Below are 21768 nucleotides of genomic sequence, written 5' to 3' on the forward strand. Positions count from 1 at the left end.
CAAAAAAAAAAAGGATCTCAAAAAATGATACTCTTTCTATTCATTTTCATTAAACAGAAAGAGCAACTTAAGAAAGCAAACAAATTGTTTGATTCGAATTAAGAAAACAAAAACAAAAGACAAATATGTTAATTGTTTGTAACGTCTTTCTATTCCAATGAGTTATAAAAGAAAAAAAAAAAACAATTCGAATGAAGAAAACAAACAAATTGTTTGTAATGTCTTTGATATGGTTAATTGACTGTTGACTATAAATGCCTTTAGGAAACCTTTATAAGAAGTTAAACCTTTGTACATTATAAGATGTACCACACTTGCTCAAGCTGTAGCACTTATGGGTTCATTAAAGGTAATGATGTTATTATATAACGGGGTTTCTATAGATTAGTAATACACTAATACTATTGAAATAATATTCTCAAGGAATATGCTCTTGGGTCATGCACTATCATGCCTAGTAAAGTCTTTTTAAATTAATTCAGACATGTAAAAGGCTACATACAGTGTTTTGAGAAAGAAACTAAATAGTAAAAAAGCAATTGAAACTAGAAGTTGAATCATAGATACTAAAGTTACTTTAAACCCGAAATTTTGATCTATCAACCTTCGGCCACAAGTTGGTAGTGGGTTTTAGACATGAAAAGGTCTTTCTAAACCCACATTTTCTTCAACAACTAAGAGTAGTTAGGTTTTTACTAATTATACTTGTACTTGATACATCTCTATAATGACAGTCGACCAAAAAGGAAAAAAACAAATTGTTTAGGGTTGGATTTTTATGCTTCGTTTTGTTGTACAAGACTGAATTTTAAATTGGAAAAAGAGTTCAAATCTATAGTTCTCGGGAAGGATTTTCTATTCAAGATAATAATATTTATAAATTACAGTTCAAAAAAATGTATCTATTGTAACTATTTCTAAATATGTATAATATAATGAGTTACTTGAAAGATTGATATAAATTTGATTAGTAAAGTAGTAGTTAAATAGCAAAATAGAACTTATAAGAATAGGTGCTTCAAAACCTGAATATCAACAAAATCAATACTTGGTCCAGCAACAACATAGCAAAAAGATTTTTTTTTTTTTTAAATATATCTTGTATATCACGGAACCGAGGCAAGTGTTGTGGCATGTTAACCAGTGTTTCTCATTCCTGCAGCGATACCATTGATTGTGATAAGCAAAGCATCCCTAAGCTTATTGTTATCTTCATCACGTCTTAGCCTCTTAAGAACTTCAACTTGCATCATGTTCATTGCGTTAAGATAAGGAAGTCTACTCTCAATGAGTTTCTTCAAGCTCTTATTGTTCTCCAAAAGTTTCTCATGGCCACTTATCACAAGAACGTACTTCTCAGTAGTCACAAGTTCCTTTCTTAGCTCAGTGCCAAGTCCTCTTCTTTTCTCAGAAACAAGTTGTTCATCGTAGTGTTTGGTTATGGGGATGTCTGCTTTAGCTAACACCATCTCTATAAGGTCAATAGTGGACTGAAAAAATGGCCATTCTTTATACATCTCTTGAAGATCATCCGCGTGACCCTTCTCAGAGACTCCTTTTAAGCCAGCCCCTACACCAAGCCAAGCTGGAAGAACAAACCTTGTTTGGGTCCAAGCAAAGACCCAAGGGATAGCTCGGAGATGTCCTATGCCAGTAGAGCTCTTTCTTCGCGTTGGCCGGCTTCCTATATTGAGGAAACCAAGTTCCGCTTGTGGTGTTGCCTCTTGAAAGTAAGATAGAAACTCTGGGTTTTCATACACTGTGCTTCTATAGTGTTGGCAACTTATTTTGGAGATTTCTTCCATTACGTTTCGCCATTTTTCCTCTCGAGGTGGCTGAGGAGGCTTTAAGGTAGCGAGTAGAACCGCGGTTGTGTATATTTCTAGTTGCCTAACAGCCGTTTGTGGTATCCCAAATTTAGCTTGAACCATCTCACCTTGTTCAGTTGAACGCAAAGAGCCCTGGTCAAACCAATTCAGTCATTATCTATAATCTAGTTTTTTTTTTTCAATGTATTTAATATGGTGATAGCATTAGTACAAACCAATATTATGATCTATCAAAAAAGTTGGAAACTGACCATTACAGAGCCTGGCGGTTGGGATTGTATAGCAAGATAGGTCGGACCACCACCACGACCAATGCTTCCTCCTCGTCCATGGAACAATGTGATTTTGATTCCAAATTCATTACAAGCAGCCACAACATTTTCTTGAGCTTTGTAAAGTTCCCATGCTGCTGTAAACCGTCCAGCATCTTTTCCTGAATCAGAGTATCCAACCATCACCTACAAGTAACATTGTTATTTAGAAGCTCCCTTCAAATGTTTGTAATTCTTTTAAATGTTTGAAGTTATGCGTAATGTACCTCTTGGTGACCGTTGTGGTTCTTTTGTACGTGTTCCCTATACCAATCGATTGAGAATAATTTCCTTATCGAAGGACCAGCGGCTCTTAAATCATTCACCGTTTCAAAAAGAGGTACCACTCGCAGCCTATTCAAATAAATAGATATATAGGACTAATAAATGTTTAGGCTACTCAAAATGTTACTCATGCAGAAGTGACTGCTATAAACAAAAGCATGTTACAATGTAATATTATGGTGGAGTTTTGAACTCACGTTCCACCAGGGCATGGTTTTCCATGTTTGCTAGTTATAGCAAGTCGAGCATCTTTTTGCAACAGCTCCACAGCGAGGACATCACTTGCCTGCAAGTAATTATACAAATCAATGTCATTGTTTTCTTTGTTGATGAAAATGTTTATATATACATAGTCCACCCATAACTTATAGCTACATTTTCATTTGGAGAAATCATACATTTGAAGCCATAGAAATAACATAAGCTCCAAGTGATTCACTTCCAAGCTCAGCAGCGACTCGGAATGTGTCCAATACTTCTTTGACGTCAGGACCAACCTACATAAATGAAAAGAAAAAAAAAAAAAAAAAATTAACAAGTGGTAAACAAAACTTGAGATGACTTTCATATTGTTGTTCCTTGTAGTATACGCAATATATATTTCATTCTGACCTCGATATATGGAGGAACAAGAGGTCGTTTCCCTTTCAGTTCCCTTGTTAAAAAATCTAATTTTTTCTCTTCATCCCATTCACTATAAGTACCCATACCCAAGTATGTTGTAATTGCATCTAAAGCTTCCGAATGTCTTGCAGATTCCTAGTAATTGAAACACACAAATTAGAGAAATATATCATTTGAATTAGATTGGCCAAAATGTTATGAAGATTTAAGCAAAAACAAAATTCACCTGGCGCAAGTCGAGTTTCACCAAAACCATTCCAAAAGTAGAAACTCTACGGATCAAGTCAGCGAGTCGACCATCAGCTAGTACACTAGCACCAGATGATTGCTGAGAAAAATAAATGATGTTATATTATATTAAAGATGATGGATTTTTATAGAAACGCCATATATATTCAAATGGAGAGTTAGGACTGTTACCAAAGATTCGTAACAGAGGAGCAGTGGTTCAAGAAGTTGATCTGATGTTTCATAGGAGTTTACTGGGTCAAACTCACAAGGAAGACCCTCAATTAGGAGTTCAAGAAGTCTTCTTGTCTTCACAAGCTATGATCAGAAATCATTTTTTTTTGAAAATCAATATGTATATACATAATTCATCAAAAAATGGTTCAAATTTGATAATATATTATGTTGATCAAAAAGCTTATGATCTTACCTTTTCTTTTACTTCTCCAAGAACAATACGATAAGGAGCACTACTAGCTCGTTTAAGTGGAGGTGGTTCTAGTAGCTTTTGGAAACTAGTCTTCCCAACCTGAGATTCCGCAAATAGTTTCCTTTGGAGAAGAAGTTGAGAGGTAGATGAGAAAGAACCTCGGGAACCATTGTCAGCTTTCTCCGAGTCGATTTTCGAAAAGCCTTCTTCATTATGCTTCTATATTAACAAAAAACATAGAAACATTAATCGAAAAAAAAAACTTTCAAGAACGGAGCAAGTCAGCAAACTATGTTCCATATACATATGTAAGCATGCTTAAAGATGTTTTCTTACCTGAAGATTAGGTGGCATATAATCTGTCGTCGTAGCAATTTCAAATTTGGTATGCTGTGATTCACCAAATTCTGTAATACGATGGGATAGAAAAATATGCATGCGTGAAAAGATTCATAGATGTTGGAGTAATTATTTTTTTTTACAAAAAATATATTTTACCAATGCAAGAAGGTAGGTGAGCTCTAGGTGGAAGCTGTGATGGCAAAGATGATGAACTTTGTAATTGGTTTGAGTAATTTGATTGGCCTCTCTCAGAATCTTGTGTAGAACTTCCTTCTGAGGGAGAAAACATCAAATTTTTAAGATTTAAATAAAAATGAAACTATACGAAAAGAAAAATAAAGATATTGTAGAAATTGAAGCATTTATATACCTTTTTCAAGAATTTCATCTGCTAATCTTGAAAACCTGTCACTACATCGATCCGTAGACAATTCGAATCGTAAGCTATCAACCTCCCTTATGTAAAGATCGATAGCCATCCACCTAGACAAGAGAGATACTTCTTTCGTTACCTGAAAAAATGATATCACAATATCTAATGTTAGAGGTGAGATGTGAACTAGAGTAATATATATTAATGACCATGATCTAATGTATTAATTTATGTATTACCAGTTGGTTTTGAGTTTGAAACCTTAAAATATAACATTAAGATATCAAAATCAAGCCTAACCTTTGCCGTGACATTTGGGTTTCCATCTCTATCACCTCCCATCCAAGAACCAAATTTTATAGGAGTGCATGTTAGTGGAAGTGGCTTCCCTGTGAACTAAACAAGAACATACAAAATATCAATATGTCTTAAGGTAAAGTAACTTTAATTACTATTAGTCAGATTTTTCCAATATATTCTAGAAATCTAAAGGCGTAAAGATATAATACCTTCTTCAATGAATTACTAACACGACGCAGGTAATGTGGTACAGCTTTCCAAAGGGATTGCTCAACAATGTTTAGACCTGGTGAATTAAAATGTAAAAAAAAAAAAAAAGAATGGTATGGCAACTTAATATTTTTTGAAAAATTTACAAACTAGAATAGATATAACGTACCAGCTCTAGCTTCATCAACTGGAGTAGGTTTCTGACGTCTAAGTTCATCAGTTTGCCATAGTGAAGTTATCTCCCTGACCTGTTAGTATAAGTAAGTCTTAGTTGATTAGTTATTATGCTGAGAAAATCTATAGGGAATATATTGAGGTGGAGAGTACCAAATCTTCAATGAGCCTTTCACGATCTTCAAGGCTGAGATCTGATCTAGTGTTATAGTCTAGAAGATGCTGCAAGAAACATATAATCTCAACTCTCACGTGCTACTAAAGATAGAAACATGAACATATATGTCAACATCAATAGAAACTTACAGCAATTCTAACATGCTTGTACTGCAAGGTTCGTCGATTAATTTGAGTAGGATGAGCAGTAAGAACAATTTCGACCTCCTAGAGCGCGATTAAAACAATAGTGACCAGTCATATACCAAACTGGGAAAACGAATCTTTGTTAAAAACATATTTAGACCATTTTATGAAGTTGCTAGACCTGTTTGCAAACAGTTTCGTAAAGCTCGTCTGGAGAAATTCCACTTTGCAATAGCTGGCTGAATATATCATCACAAGATCTTGCAAGTTGTGTAACGTTACGAACTTTGTGCATTCTGCAAAACAAAAAAAAAAAGTATATATATTCAGAATCCAGTATGCATGTAAATATTTTTGTTCTAATGTGTTTGAATAAAAATCTATGACCTGTGATGAGTATCTGCAATGCCCATCAAGTTAAGAGAATGAGTGAATGTACGAGCCAATGTTAAGGCTTCCTCTAGAGGCATTTTGGATATTTCACTAGTCAGTTGCTTCTCCAAAAGGTTTGCAGTATCCTCAATACCAGCCAAACGCAAATTTAACGCACTCTGAAACGTTTATTACAACAAACAATGTGAGATTCCTAGAAGTGATCTACACAGATAAAAAAAGGGAACAAGTAGTAGATGAATTGTTAAAGCTTATTGAAAACGAATAGACAGAAAACAAAACCTGAGCAAGAATCCGAATGCGTTCGACTTTTTCCATGAATGAGTTGCCGACTTCCTTTTGTAACACGTCGTGGAAGAGGCTACCGAGCAACTTGCAGTCATCTTCGAAGCTTTGGAATGAGATTTCCTCGGCGATATCGTCCGTCGTGTCCGTCATTGTATGGATGAAACAAAGTGAATGGTTGAAGAATGGGAGTGTTAATTGTAGTGATCAAAGTTAAAAATTTCCGATGATTGATTTATTGTACGTTTGTTTAGGTATAGAAATTACTAATTATGGTGGTCAACGTAGTAAATTATGGCGCAGTTAAATTTGTGGTGCTAGTTCTATTCCCCGTAAAAAAATGGAAGCCTATTCTTCTTTGTTTCCAAACTTTATTTTTCACTCTTTCTTCTCTAAACAACAAAACCAACAAAAAAAAAAATTATATTTTGGGCCGAAAAGCTATGATGCATATTAGGCAAGTTGACGCAGGTATATATGATTTAATTAATTAATTATAAAAATTCTCTTGACAAGGTGAAAGAAAAAAATAAGCAAAGAGTTTAAAGAAAAAACAAAACAAAAAGATCAGAATAATTTTTTTGATAATTTGGGAGACATAGTGACGATTCGTCAGTCACAAAATTAAACGTGGTATAAAGTGACCAAAGTTTGTGTTTAGAAGAAATTAGTTAGTTGGAGCTGGAGCATCTGGCTGTTTCGCTGGGATTGCATCTTCAAACACAGACAGTTTCTTGTATGACTCGTAACACTTTGCAAGAGTTGGATACGGTTCCTGTAGAAAAAATCCATACAAAATATAAACATACTTTTATAACAGTAAACTGCTATATACATGTAACAAGAAATTTGATGAAAAAGTTTACAAATTAATAATTTTACCACATCGATATTGAATTTGATCTCTGCTGCGTGGATTTGGGTTGCTAGAAAAAGATCAGCCTAGACAAAAATAATGAGAGAGGTGAGTATTTTTTATCTTCTCGAAATCTTGGAAGAGAGGATTAATTAATCTAGAGCAAATAAAAAATACCAAGTAAACTTCATCACCAGTCGCATATTTTCCAGCGCAATTCACCAACAGTTTCTCCAGAGCTAAGAGGTAATATATGTTTGTTTAGCTATGAATGTGTTCTTAGTTACGTATATGCTATAATGACATAGATGTTACAGATTAAGGTAGATTAGATAGTAACAATTCATAATTCATACCAGTATATCCTTTTCTTATAGCGTTATTAACCCAAGCAATCTTCTCCTCAGCATTTGTTTTTTCCTCTATATACCTCTGTACAACCCAAGAAAAAAAGGATGAATAATGTAGCAAGATCAGTTTTGGAATCTAATAAATGAAAAATCAAACTCATGTCCTTACGATAACAGCTAGGTTTTGAAGAGGCTGTATACCAGAGGAAATGATACTCGCAGCCTGAAATAATACCAGGGAAAAAAAAAACTATATATATTACTGTCTTAATACTTCTACGCACGTACGGTTCTAAAATAGAAAATATATATACCTGGTAATTTAAAGCTCGTTTATGGAGGTCACGAGGTAACAAAGGTGGCTCAGGATACTTCTCATCAAGATACTTTTGATAAAAGAAATTAAACCACAAAAATTTCATGAATTTTTTTGCTTTTAAATCCACAAAACATATAAATATATATAGATGGTATACGTACTAACCATTATAATGGTTAAAGAATCAGAGATCACAACATCTCCATCCACAAGCACTGGCACAGTACCCATTGGATTAATCTTCTGGAAATCTTGAGGATCAAAAATGATGTACTATTAAGAAGCCATTTTGCTTTCCATATATAGTCAACACACAGAAAAAAAAAAACTTTGATGTGCTAATTTTTTTTCAAGTTTTAATTATAAAAAAAAATATTATTGCAACTGAATACAAAAAAAGAAAATTTGCACCAATTTATGTTAAACTAATATTATAGTTTCTTTTTAAATATTTTAGTATCTTTATTACGTAAATAATGTATTATGTTACATGTATATTACGATTAGCTGTATATATATTATATGTAGGAAAAAATAAGTCTTAAACTGGTAACATTCACACACGAAAGACAAATAACGATGCTAAACACATGCAATTTTTAATCTTTTTTTTTTTTCTTAAAGACAATTATTAATCTAAAGGCTAGTGTAACTTCGAGATCTGAAAATAAAGCAATTTAAAATAGACTAGATCTGAAAATAAACCAGTTGCGCGCACTTGGATTGAATTGATCACCCTTGAGCAAATTCACTGCTATATATTCATACTCAATCCCTACAAAAAAAAATCGAACAAGAAATCCACAACTCAAATAAAGATAGATGGAAAAATAACGAATATTTTGAATCAGCTTAAAGTAAACCTTTTAAAGTGAGGGCTATTCGCACTCGATGGCCACACGAGCTTCTCCAGTAAGAATAGAGTTTCAGTTTCTCCTTCTTATTTTCGTTAGGGTAAGCCTGAAAAGAAAAGTCAACGATAAAAAAAGAATTTAAGTAGTTGAGTAGTTGATGAGACGATGAAGTGTTATCAACTTATTATCAAAGGTGATTAGAAGAACAAGATTAAAAAGAGATTAGAACCATGAAGAAAATATGCTTTTTCTTGGCAGAATCTTGGAGTTTGGTTATTCCGATCGTAGAAGAGGGAAGTGAAGAAGTATTGACCATGTTGGGTCAATCAATACAAAAATAGGCAAAAATGGTCATTTTGTTTATTTTATCCTTTCCCGACTTGAAACGCCGCGTAAAAAGTCAAACAATAATAATATTTTAGATTCGTAGGGTTTGGTTATTAAAATACATAGCCTTAAACCAAACATATATAATTCATGCAGTAATTTTTATTATCACATTTTAAAATAACATTTTTTTGGGGTTCATGGTGGTCAAGTCCTATTGTTAACTAAAATAGTTGGATTGTAATCTATATCTAATAGCAATCCGAATAAATGCCAGTAAAAGTTATGTTTTTTCAATCGTACCTTTTGGATAATTTTTTAAAAAAATTTGTAAAATATTTAAATTGTGTGTTTTACAAAAAGTTGTGATTGTTCATTGTAAAGTTTTTTTTGTAAAATTGTAACTATTCATTTTAGAGTTCTGTTTTTTGAATATCGTATCTTTTGAAAGCTATATATATATTTGTCTGTTTGAACTGTTTTATTTTTTTGCCATGATACAAAATAATATAAAATTTCAACCTCAACGGTTTTTACAGCTTTATAAATTATTCTCTAGCTAGCATTTATTCTTTTAATAGTAAAGAATTTCCTCCAATTTTTTATTTAACAAAAGATTTTTGAAATGATTAATCTAATTTACAACTTTTAGTTAATTTTAAATATAAAACTTAATGAAAATATCTAGAGTTTTTTTTTCCAAGAGTTAGATGGATTATATAGTGAGCTTTTTGAATTTAACTTTTCATTATGATAATAAAGATGTCTTCTATTTAAAAGCAGTTTATATGGGTTATTAGATATAAATATAATCAAGTGCAGACACAACAATTGTGATTTTTCATAGTACCTTTTCGTAAAATTTTTGTTTTTATTTGTTTTTTTTTAAAGGTCAAATGGTTGTATCTGTTCAATGTAGATTTGTGTCTTTTTACTATATTTTATTTATATTTTTTCATCACAACTTTTTGTTATAATAGATGTGTCTATTTGAAACGACTCGATCCTTTTTTTTTTTGAATAATAATAGATATAATATATAATGAAGCATCCTATACTACTTAATTAAACCAACCCAAACCACAACTCATCATTGAACCAATAACAACCATTAAGCACAGCGGAAACACAACAATAATACAAACTATCATATCATCAATACAATAATATTACTAACCATTCTATCCAACAACCTAACAAACTCTAACAATGGTTCCAACATCAATAACATAACCAACAACACACAAACGAGACCCTAGATCATCCTCCTCCTCACCGCCATGATTCTACGTCACATACCTGCACACCACAAACAACAATTGAGATGCGTAAGTATTATCACAAATACTTAGTAATGCAATCCTCCCTTCTACTAGGCTATACACACAAGCAACTGAGAAACCAATGTTTAACAAATAACAACCAAGCACAAACAAACCAGGAAAAACAGACGTCAGCCGCTGCTGATAGGAAGTGGTGTCGACCGACACTACCTAAGTGTCGATCGACACTCCCCACTTCGTGTCGACCGACACCTACTTGGTGTCAATCGACACTGTCTCTACAACTCGTTTCTGCGCGAAGCGGAAAGTCGAAGATCCGTTTCCCAAATCCTCCAAATCGTCCGAAACTCATCCAAAACTCCTGGAAACTCATAGAATCCAACATCCAACCACAAAGACACAAGAATACAACACAAACAACATAAAAACAAGCAAAACAAAGGATTCTCATGCTTAGATCAGACATGGTCATGCACTCACCTCTTTCTGCAGAAAGTTTTGATCCAACAGCGACGAATCCAACCCTTAGAAGCCATCTCCTTTGTTCCTAGCACGAGATATCCACTCCACAGCAACAGATCTCTCAATCCAAGCCAAGAGACTCCCAAAACTCTCAAGAACACTCTCTAACACTTTTTCTCCTTTTTCCAAACTCTCTGAAAACGGCCAGACTCTAAAACCCCCGACCCTAGGTCGACTTCCCCTTTAAATAACTTGGTTTAGAGATTTCACTTAAACCAAACCGCTCAAATTTGACTATTTAAAACAATTAGGTCGAACAAAGAATTGCTGGTGTCAATCGATACTACCCTGGTGTCGATCGACACCCAACCCCAAAATCCCCAATTTTTGGTTCGCGGATGTTACAATTCTCCCCCACCAATATGGATTCGTCCTCGAATCCCTCAACATCGTCCCTCCACCAAGGACTTCCGTGCAACCGTCACCACGGCCTGCACATTCTCCGTCCGGACTGAACACCATCAGCCAAGGTTTTTCATGCGACTATCGCAACAGCCCGCACATCCACGTGACCAAACAGCCCACACATCCTTAACCCCACCAGTTAGCACAACACAGAAACACGAGATCAACCCCGACCTCCGAGGTCTACATCCAGTCATTATGCTCAATACCCACGTTCTAGACATTTTTTGCTCTCACACTCACACGTTCTCAGGTCACAACCTTCGAACTGCACCGCCTGCACTCTCAGACCGTCGTCCTCGAGCCATACCGTCTCACTCTCGGATCGTCACCCTCGAGATCTCGGTACCAGGGGAACTACTCATCCCCTCCGGGGAACTAATCATCCCCTAGGAGAACTAATCATCTCCTCTGCCCTCAGGGTCGCAACCCGTCAAGCCCACGGTGCACCAAGGGAACTAATCATCCCCTCAGGAGAACTAATCATCTCCCCAAGAGAACTAATCATCTCCACGTGAGCAAACAAGTCCTAACGTCAATAAGCATCTCCCGACCGGAACTACCTCATCTGGTTCGTGTAAAACATCGCAATGCTCTACCAATTACCATATTCTCTCACCAGAATATCACCACCACCATGACCCCTCTTCAGGCCAACTCGAAAACATCTCAACCATTTGGGTGTTTACACACGCCCTTTCCATAAATAGACAAGTTCTAACTATTCATAGAACATTCTATTTATTTGCAACCGCACTTTCCATAAATAGGCAAGCTTTAACTATTCATAAAACTTCCCATTTTTAGATCCCGCACATCTCGTAGCACCGTAACACCACCAATCAAAAAAATCTTTGAGAACTAATCATCTCATCTGTGACCACTCTTCAGGTCAACCTCCGAACATCCCCGCCACTCCAGGCATTCCACACCTCCTTTTCAAAAAATAAGCAAGTCCTAACTATTCATAGAACCTTCTATTTATGGAAAGTTTCCTTTAATGGATCTTTCTATTTTCATTTCGCCATGACACTTTCCATAAATAGCAAAGCTCTAACCCCAGAACACTTCTATACTTAGTAGCTTTCTAAATTTTCCATTTATGGAACTCCCGAGCGATTTCTTTTTTCCACAAGATCCATAAAGCACAAAAACCAAAGAACTCCATTTTATTAAAACCTCAAATGAAATAATCGTTTACAACCCTGAACGAAAAGACATAACTGAAATAAAAAGAAACAGAAGCCAAACTAAACTCCGGGAAACAGAAGCCAAACTAAACTCCGGGATTGGTGCCCCGCCCTTCCTTCGGCTGCACCCCTCCCACTGTCAACTGCTGCAACCTTGGACATTGAGGCCTGATATGTCTCACCTCCTTGCAGTAGAAGCACACTCGAATGTTCCCTTGCGTGCCGCTCCTCTTGGGACAGCTTGCCAACCTGTGATCTATGCTCCCGCACCCATAGCATCCCTGACCGCCTTGGTTTGTCACTGACGTGCCCTCCCGCTTCCTCTTAAGCCCTTGCTCTGACCTGTTACCTTTGCTTAGAATGTTCTGCTCCAATGTCTCCTCTGTCTGAACCGCTGGACTGACCACCACTACCTAAGACCTCAAGTCATCCTCTATCTCAGCTGCAGTCTCCACTAGCTCCGCCCTCGTAGCGTAACTCCTCCCTCTGCAGTGGACCCTCAAGTCCTCACGAAGCGCCCTCATGAACCTCTTGATCTGAGCCACCTTGGGCTCCATCGCCTGGCCCAAATAAGCTAGAAGTCGACTGAACTCTAAATCCAGCTCCCGCACTGACCGAGTCCCCTGAGATAGCTGAAGAAACTGCACCTCCAATCGGTCTAACGCCTCTCTCGGAAAATACTTGTGATTGAACTCCTCAACAAAGTCAGCCCAAGTCATCTCCCTCTGCACTCTCCTAGCAGCCACTGATCTCCACCACACATCAGCATCACCACTCAAATGGTGGACCCCTATGTCCACCCAAAACTCCTTATAACATCTCAGAGTATGGAAGTTACGTTCCACACTCGTTCTCCACGCATCCGAAACAGTAGGGTCTATACCACCCGAAAACCTCTCAGTGAAGAGACCATTCATCTCCTTGAGCATGGACAGATAACGTCCATGAGCTCCTGCATCCACAGCCACTGGCTGCCGCTCCTCCGCCACCACTGGTGGCACTACCTGAGCCTGAGCCGGTACCACTGGTGGCAACCACTCCAACAGCTGTGCTAGCATAGCCGCAAAATCAACACCAGGGGCTCCACCCGCTGGGACTTCCACACCCGGAACCCTAGCACCACTGGCCACTCGAGCACCGACACCGCCTGCACCGACCCCCTCATCGCCTACGGTCCTATCAATACCACCACCGGCAAAACTCATGGACCCCTCCTGGAATCCATGCGACTCGCCGGCACCCTCAGCTGTCACACTCTGCTCAACAGACTCACTCACTGCTGGGACTCTGCCCCTACCACGACCACGACCGCCTCCCCGACCACGTCCGCGTCCACGACCAGCAATAGCTCCACCCTTAACCATCTGCACTACCCAGAACAGAAAGCTAAGTACACAATTCAAAACCGCGCACAACACACATCTTACCATGGAATCTCATTGAAGGCTCAAAGAGGATGATACTAGGACTTCATACCACATGCAAATTGACTAACTACTCATAATCAATTCCATCACACAACATCATGCATCATGCAAAAGGAAAATAATTCACCCAATTAAATTCCTAACCGCTCTAACCCATCCACTTAACCATCCTAGAACCGTAAGGGCTCTGATACCAAATTGAAACGACCCGATCCGTTTTTTTTAATAATAATAGATATAATATATAATTAAGCATCCTATACAACTTAATTAAACCAACTCAAACCACAACTCATCATTGAACCAATAACAACCATTAAGCACATCGGAAACACAACTGATATGCTCAAATTTACCCTAGAGCTACTCTCTCAAATTAAGAGATCAGTGCAGTACATAGGGGTCGAATTCCACAAGAACTCAAGACTACACAATAAATTATAGAGTTTTTTAATTAAGCTAAACAAATTAATTTAAAATTGAAATAACAATACAAAATATTAAATAAAACTGTTGTAAATTCAGGGGATCAAAAAGCTAGGTCTAGGGAATTTCTTAGGAAATTACAAATTATTAAATCAACAAATAAATAAGATTCAAGCAATTAAAACAGATCTAGAACTCTAAACACTTTTGTAAAATAAATCAGTTCTCACTGCAAATATTATCTAAATTTAAAACCAGAAAATCCAAATCTCTTTGTAAAATTCTAGGTTAAAAATCAGCTTTAAAAACAGGTTTAGATTGTTCACAAAATTACTAAATCAAATCTCTTTGCAAGAAGTAATTTTGCTCATCAAAAGATTTTTGTCAGGAAAACAATTATATTCTCATATCAATTTTTTTTCCTAAAGTATTAATTCTAGGTGATCAATCAAGAATTAATATGAAGAACAACCTAAGATGAAGATCTAGATAGATATTGAATCCTAAATAAACAGATCTAATAAATAATAAGAACCCTATGAAAAACCATGAACCTAACAAGCAAACTACTCGGACATATTCAATGAAGAACAAAACATAATTCTGAATAATAAGCAATAGAGATTAAAAGAGTAAAAGGGAGTTCAAGAATTCTTCTCTACAAAGCAGATCTCTCTCTCCGAAGCTCTCAAAATCTCACAGGGTTGCAGGAAAAATAAAACTTGATAGAATACAACTTAATGGTTTGGAAAACCTAAATATACTATTTATATGTCCTAAAACACGTCAGGGACTTTTGTTGCAAATATGGAAAACTTCGGGAAAATTTGTAAAACTTCCAAATTTGTGATTCTTCATCGGCTGAACATGGCGTCGATCGATGCTAAGGCAGTGTCAATCGACACTCCCTCTCTGTTCTGACTCCAAGTTCGTTTCTTCTGAATTGATGCTCCAAAATGATCCAAATTGCTCCATTTTGCTCATTTCATGCCAAAATCCTAGAAAACCTGTAAAGACTCAAAAACATCCTAGAAAACACATCAAAAGACTCTAAAAGACTCCTTATATCATGGTTAAAAACCACAAAAACTATGATATATCAACTCCCCCAGACTTAGCCTTTGCATGCCATCAAGCAAAACATAAACTTAGACCTGTGAAAGAAGTTTGAAAACAGGGAACTCACTCAACTGAATGATGATTCTTATTCGCACTCTTCATTTACCTGACTCTAGAACTTACTTCTTATACTTAACCATGATAAGCATCAACATTCCTTACTCAAATCCCACAATCCTCTGAAATCTCTGAAATCTCCATTGTCATCTCATTATATAAATTTAAGCAAATATAGGCGAGTTCTTACCTTGGGTGTATTCATCAGTGGCATATGGATTCTCTTCAAGCCAAGACATTCTTCTTACATCTCCTTTCCTCTCCCTTTTCTCACTTCTATGGAGCTGATTTCTCCCAATTTTTTTTCTATTTTTTTAAAATCAAAGGTGTAAGCGAATACCAGGGTCATTTGTGTGATCATTTGACTCAAGAGTAGAATAATGAGGTCACAGGTAATTTACCTACCTCTCTAAACTGATAAAAATCATCTCAACTTTTATTCTCTTCTTCTTCTTTTTTTCTTTTTAAGCACTGAAGGGAAGAGAGAGGGGAGACATACTTTGAAAAATTGCACTGTCTTGTATGGCCCGAAGAAGAAGTCTAGTCCACTGATTTCCAACCTCAAAGTAAGAGATTAAGTCCGGTTAAAATCTTGATAAAAGTTGAGACAACGTTAGATCAATAAGATATCCATTGAATAAGGGCTTTCGGGATTGTTGATAATGCTCATAGTCTTTCTAAGCTTCAGTTCTGAGATCAAGCATAAACAAATAATCATTAGAGTGTTAGCCAAATAAGAGAAATCATTAGTCAAGATCATAATTCCCAAAGACAAAAAGAAAATTTTGAAAAATTTGACTCAAACTTTATGGTTTTGACTGACACAACTAAAACTCAAAAACAAAAACATAGTTAGTAGATAACCTCTCCCAGACTTAAACAACACTATCCCCAGTGTTATCAAGCCTAAGATTGGTAAAAGAAAAATAAAATAAAAATGAATGAGTATTGAAAGTATGAAAAAAAATCGGATTCACTCATCTGTGATGGTGGAATCGACCGACACCAGTAGTGGCATCGATCGACACTCTTTGCGTCTGCAGAGAGTCTGCCCAGAAATCCATAGTTAGTTGCTGTTAAATTTGTGTCCCTCTCAATCCTTGGAGGTTAGCACTGCTAATAATCACTCAAACACAATATTAAATGCAACATGATAGATAGAAGTTCAAAATTCAAAACTAATTCAAACTGACTCAATGCATAAACAATAATGACTCAAAAGGAAAAGAAAAACCTATGAGTGGGTTGCCTCCCACTAAGCGCTTGTTTTCAGTCATTAGCTTGACGTTTCTGAAACTCAAGCATCTGGTGGATCAGAACGTGGCAGTGAATGCCTCTGAGTGAATGACCTCTTCATCCATGGTGGTGTATAAGCTTTAGGTGTATGAGGCTTGCCAAGTATGCGAGGAACATGACCAGGGCGGGATTTAGGGATGGGTTTGCTTCTTTTTAGCCCTGCAAAATCATCAACAGAAGAAACAAGCGCTCTACGATAATCTAGTGGCTTGGTTAACTGTAAAACAGTCTTTGTACCTTTGAAATTGTTATTGATGATAGGAGAAGGTTTGTGTGAAGAAGATACATACCTTGGCCTTACCTGAGAACTCTGAAGTGTGGAGGGGGAAGTCTTCTATTTGGGAACAGGTTTATGACTTGCAGCATCGGTGTTGGACAAGGTTGAACTCGGATGTGAAGGAGTGTCGATCGATGCCTCCTCTGTGTCGATCGACACTGAGCCTGTTCCTCGTGTTGTAGAAACTTTCTCAACAGAAAAAGTCTATCTACAAATAGTAGGAGCCCTCCTCAGCTTATCCATCTCAAAGTTCATACTCAAACCATCCACATTCAGTGCTATGTGTCCCTTCTGCACATCTATGATTGCACCAGCTTTAGCCAAGAAAGATCTTCCTCAGATGAGAAGATCTTTAGGCTCTGTATCATACTTCAGCACCACAAAGTCAGTAGGAATCATGAAGTTCCCAACCTTAACTGGAATATCCTCTAAAACACATTCAGGAATTCGTCGGAAGCGATCAGCTAAGATAAGAGAAATCTGAGTTGGCTTGAATTCTGTTATCCCAAGTCTCACAGCAACAGAATGTGGCATCAAGTTGATGCTAGAGCCAAGATCGCAAAGTGAGTGAGCAAACCTTCCTGTGGAGATAGAGCAATCAAGTACAAAGCTTCCAGGATCTGGTAACTTCTCTGCAGTCCTACATCGAATGATTGCACTCACTTCCTTAGAGACAACCACCTCTTGCTTCTTTTCCTTCTTCCTCTGTGGAGGCTGGTTTAACAGAATTGCACTGACATCCTTAGTAAGCAGTGCTCCTTCCTCAGGGCTCAAACCATTTGATACCATTCTCTTGACATAGCGCCTAAGGGATGGTGAAAGCTTTACTGCATCAATCAAAGGCATCTCAATCATCATCTTGTCCATCATAGCCTTGCATCTAGCTTCCTCAAGCTCCTGCTTAGACCTCCTAGGCTTAGGAAAAGGAACCTTAGGTTTGTAAACTCTCTTAACTGCTGGAACCTGAGATTTTGCAGTTTCAGGTTCTGTCTGGGATGAGTGTCGACCGACACCCAGGTGGTGTCGATCGACACCATCATCTGAAATTGAGAAATTGGCCAATTGCTCCCCCAATTCTGCAGAAACATTTTCAACAGCATCTCCATCTCTCACAGATATGGCATCGCAAGCATGCTTCGGGTTTGACTCAGTTCTTGCTGGAAGATAACCCTCTTGCCTTTTAACAGACCCAGCAGTCTGTGCAACTTGAATCTCCAGCTTCTTAACATGAACATTCAATGCATCAATCTTTCCATTCAGCTCAGTGTAGACATTGTCAATCTTCCCATTGAATGTCACTGTCAATTGCTCATGGCCTTGCAAAAACTGCTCAAGCATGGCTTCCATTCTACTCTCTGAAGAAGTCTTAGGAGGTGGAGACTGATAAGATGAATTCCCATAGGTTCTTGTATAGCCATTGTTCTGTAGCTGCTTCTGGTCACCATTGTAAGGTCTGTTGTCTTGCAGATTACCGAATCTCTGTCCCTGATACCCAGCTCCATACACATAGTTGACATTCTCCTCTGCATTCTCTGGCTCTGGCTCCAATGTCTCAACTTCAGCAGCAAATTGGACTGAATTCTTACCCATAAGAAGATTGTGTATTGAATCCAGCTTAGCATTAACAGAAGCTAGCTGGTTTGAATCAAACTCTCCATGCAGTCTCTTTCTTTTAGCATCAGCTCTTTTAGTGCTATTGCTAGAAGCCAAATTCTCAATCAAAACTTCAGCATCTTCTCGAAATCTTGTCTTGAAGTTCCCATGACTTGCAACTTCCAAAGCTAACTGATACTTCCAGTCAAACCCTCTAAAGAAGATACTCAACAGTTGTACCCTTGAAAAACCATGGTGTGGACAGTCCCTCTAATAAGCTTTGAATCTCACCCAAGCTGCCTTGAAAGCTTCATCATGTCCTTGCTTGAATGAAGAGATCTTGACTCTCAGCTCATCTGACATTGCATCATCATAGAAATGGTTGAGGAAAGCCACCTTGATATCATGCTAATTTGTCAAAGATCCAGCTGGCAACTGCTTCAACCACTGAGATGCCTCTCCTGCAAGTGAATATGGGAAGAGCTTGCAGAATATGAAATCCTCAGTTACTCCATTAGCCTTGATACTGGTCACAAGATCCTCAAAGTGCTCAATGTGGTCCAAAGGCTTCTCATGGGGCAGGTTTGAGAAAGGTCTCTGCCAACTAGCTGGAAGTAAGCAGGCTTCAGCTCAAAGTCATTCGTCTGGAATGGTGGAGGAACAATAGCAGACCGGTTCTCATACACAAGATCAGCCCGGTTGTAGTCAGCAATGGTCCTGATCAAGTCCCGGTTTTGGTCCTGTCTTCGAACTGGATTCTGGACGTGGTTGGCAGCTCCACGTCCGTCTGCAGGAAGGGGGTGTCGATTGACACCCAGTTGGTGTCGATCGGCACCAAGGTTCGGCTCATGAACGACACCAGCTTGCTGGTTCACGACAGCCTGCTCGTTGACAATAGGTTCAGCAATCACATTGCCTTCTGCGTCAAGCTTTTGGCCATGCTCATTGCGCAAGTGGCCCTCTTGATCCCTCATAGCACCATCCTCATCTCGCATCAGAATGATTGGGTTAACCATCTTTAAAGATTTGGCTGCTTTTCGGTTCTCACGCTCAAGTTTTCCCAACTCTTGGTTTGAAAGCTTCAGAATTGGACCAGTCTTGTTGCTCCTTGTGTTAGGCTTATTAGGCATACACCTGAAACACACAAGAGAAAAGAAAACAAAAGCGTGTAAATTTCAAATAAAAATAAAAATTTAGACAAAATCAAAAACTCAAATCTAATAAATAGATCGAAGAGTCCCCGGCAACGGCGCCAAAATTTGATATGCTCAAATTTACCCTAGAGCTACTCTCTCAAATTAAGAGATCAATGCAGTACTTAGGGGTCGAATTCCACAAGGACTCAGAACTACACAATAAATTATAGAGTTTTTTAATTAAGCTAAACAAATTAATTTAAAATTGAAATAACAATACAAAATATTAAATAAAACTGTTGTAAATTCAAGGGATCAAAAAGCTAGGTCTAAAGAATTTTTTAGGAAATTACAAATTATTAAGTCAACAAATAAATAAGATTCAAGCAATTAAGAACAGATCTAGAACTCTAAACACTTTTGTAAAATAAATCAGTTCTCACTGCAAATATTATCTAAATTTAAAACCAGAAAATCCAAATCTCTTTGTAAAATTCTAGGTTAAAAATCAGCTTTAAAAACAGGTTTAGATTGTTCATAAAATTACTAAATCAAATCTCTTTGCAAGAAGTAATTTTGCTCATCAAAAGGTTTTTGTCATAAAAACAATTATATTCTCATATCAATTTATTTTCCTAAAGTATTAATTCTAGGTGATCAATCAAGAATTAATATGAAGAACAACCTAAGATGAAGATCTAGATAGATATTGAATCCTAAATAAACAGATCTAATAAATCATAAGAACCCTATGAAAAACTCTGAACCTAACAAGCAAACTACTCAGACATATTCAATGAAGAACAAAACATAATTCTGAATAATAAGCAATAGAGATTAAAAGAGTAAAAGAGAGTTCAAGAATTCTTCTCTACAAAGCAGATCTCTCTCTCCAAAGCTCTCAAAATCTCACAGGATTGCAGGAAAAATAAAACTTGATAGAATACAACTTAATGGTTTGGAAAACTTAAAAATACTATTTATATGTCCTAAAATACGTCAGGGACTTGTGTTACAAATATGGAAAACTTTAGGCGAATTTGTAAAACTTCCAAATTTGTGATTCTTCATCGGCTGAACATGGTGTCGATCGATGCTCAGGCAGTGTCGATCGACACTCCCTCTCTACTCTGACTCCAACTTTGTTTCTTCTGAATTGATGCTCCAAAATGATCCAAATTGCTCCATTTTGCTCCTTTCATGCCAAAATCCTAGAAAACCTGTAAAGACTCAAAAACATCCTAGAAAACACATCAAATGACTCTAAAAGACTCCTTATATCATTGTTAAAAACTACAAAAACCATGATATATCAACAACAATAATACAAAACTATCATATCATCAATACAATAACATTACTAACCATTCTATCCAATAACCTAACAAACTCTAAAAATGGTTCCAACATCAATAACATAACCAACAACACACAAACGAGACCCTAGATCATCATCCTCCTCATCGCCATGATTCCACGTCACATACCTGCACACCACAAACAACAATTGAGATGCGTAAGTATTATCACAAATACTTAGTGAGGCAATCCTCCCATCTACTAGGCTATACACACAAGCAACTGAGAAACCAATGTTTAACAAATAACAACCAAGCACAAACAAACCAGGAAAAACAGACGTCAGCCGCTGCTGACAGGAAGTGGTGTCAACCAACACATAATTTGTGTCAATCGACACTGGCTCTGCAACTCGTTTCTACGCGAAGCCGAAAGACGAAGATTTGTTTCCCAAATCCTCCAAATCGTCTGAAACTCATCCAAAACTCCTGGAAACTCATAGAATCCAACATACAACCACAAAGACACAAGAATACAACACAAACAACAACAAAACAAGCAAAACAAAGGATTCTCAGGCTTAGATCAGCCATGGTCATGCACTCACCTCTTTCTGCAGAAAGTTCTGACCCAACAGCGACGAATCCAACCCTTAGAAGCCTTCTCCTTTGTTCCTAGCACGAGATCTCCACTCCACAGCAACAGATCTCTCAATCCAAGCCAAGAGACTCCAAAACTCTCAAGAACACTCTCTAACATTTTTTCTTCTTTTTCCAAACTCTCTGAAAACGGCCAGACTCTAAAACCCACGACCCTAGGTCGACTTCCCCTTTAAATACCTTGGTTTAGAGATTTCACTTAAACCAAACCGCTCAAATTTGACTATTTAAAACAATTAGGTCGAACCAAGAATTGCTGGTGTCGATCGACACTACCCTGGTGTCG

The 21768-nt window shown here is 37.2% G+C and overlaps 2 protein-coding genes and 1 non-coding gene across 4 annotated transcripts; 1 reads left to right on the forward strand and 2 right to left on the reverse strand.

The window, feature by feature from the left end:
- Nucleotides 1-940: 940 nt before the first annotated feature.
- On the reverse strand, nt 941-6345 carry LOC104787928 (phosphoenolpyruvate carboxylase 4-like). Its single transcript, XM_010513589.2, has 20 exons — nt 6085-6345; nt 5797-5960; nt 5591-5705; nt 5413-5490; nt 5260-5328; nt 5102-5180; nt 4932-5008; nt 4723-4818; nt 4420-4561; nt 4206-4322; nt 4044-4114; nt 3708-3926; nt 3470-3595; nt 3276-3377; nt 3038-3184; nt 2824-2922; nt 2623-2711; nt 2368-2494; nt 2081-2287; nt 941-1961 (listed from the first exon to the last, which is right to left on the reverse strand). Exons 1-20 carry the CDS (start codon nt 6238-6240, stop codon nt 1137-1139), a joined length of 3105 nt encoding a protein of 1034 aa, XP_010511891.1. The 5' UTR covers nt 6241-6345; the 3' UTR covers nt 941-1136.
- Nucleotides 6346-6540: 195 nt separating this feature from the next.
- On the reverse strand, nt 6541-8805 carry LOC104787929 (glutathione S-transferase Z1-like). Of its 2 annotated transcripts, none has more exons than XM_010513590.2 (10): nt 8696-8805; nt 8476-8572; nt 8331-8387; nt 7778-7863; nt 7608-7679; nt 7463-7516; nt 7300-7375; nt 7121-7182; nt 6970-7029; nt 6541-6862 (listed from the first exon to the last, which is right to left on the reverse strand). In XM_010513590.2, the coding sequence occupies exons 1-10, from the start codon at nt 8780-8782 to the stop codon at nt 6755-6757; spliced, it is 759 nt and encodes a 252-aa protein (XP_010511892.1). In that variant the 5' UTR covers nt 8783-8805; the 3' UTR covers nt 6541-6754. The 2 variants fall into 2 exon arrangements, with proteins under 2 accessions (XP_010511892.1, XP_087308940.1); XM_087452814.1 differs by having other exon boundaries at nt 8318-8387; nt 8696-8790.
- Nucleotides 8806-18635: 9830 nt separating this feature from the next.
- Nucleotides 18636-18742, forward strand: LOC147944821 (small nucleolar RNA R71). The gene has a single exon (XR_015558770.1). It is a non-coding gene; the product is annotated as a small nucleolar RNA R71 (small nucleolar RNA).
- Nucleotides 18743-21768: the final 3026 nt, after the last annotated feature.

This window comes from Camelina sativa, chromosome 5 (genome assembly GCF_030686135.1).
Source record: "Camelina sativa cultivar CO46 ecotype springtype chromosome 5, ASM3068613v1".
NCBI classification, from domain to species: Eukaryota; Viridiplantae; Streptophyta; class Magnoliopsida; order Brassicales; family Brassicaceae; genus Camelina; species Camelina sativa.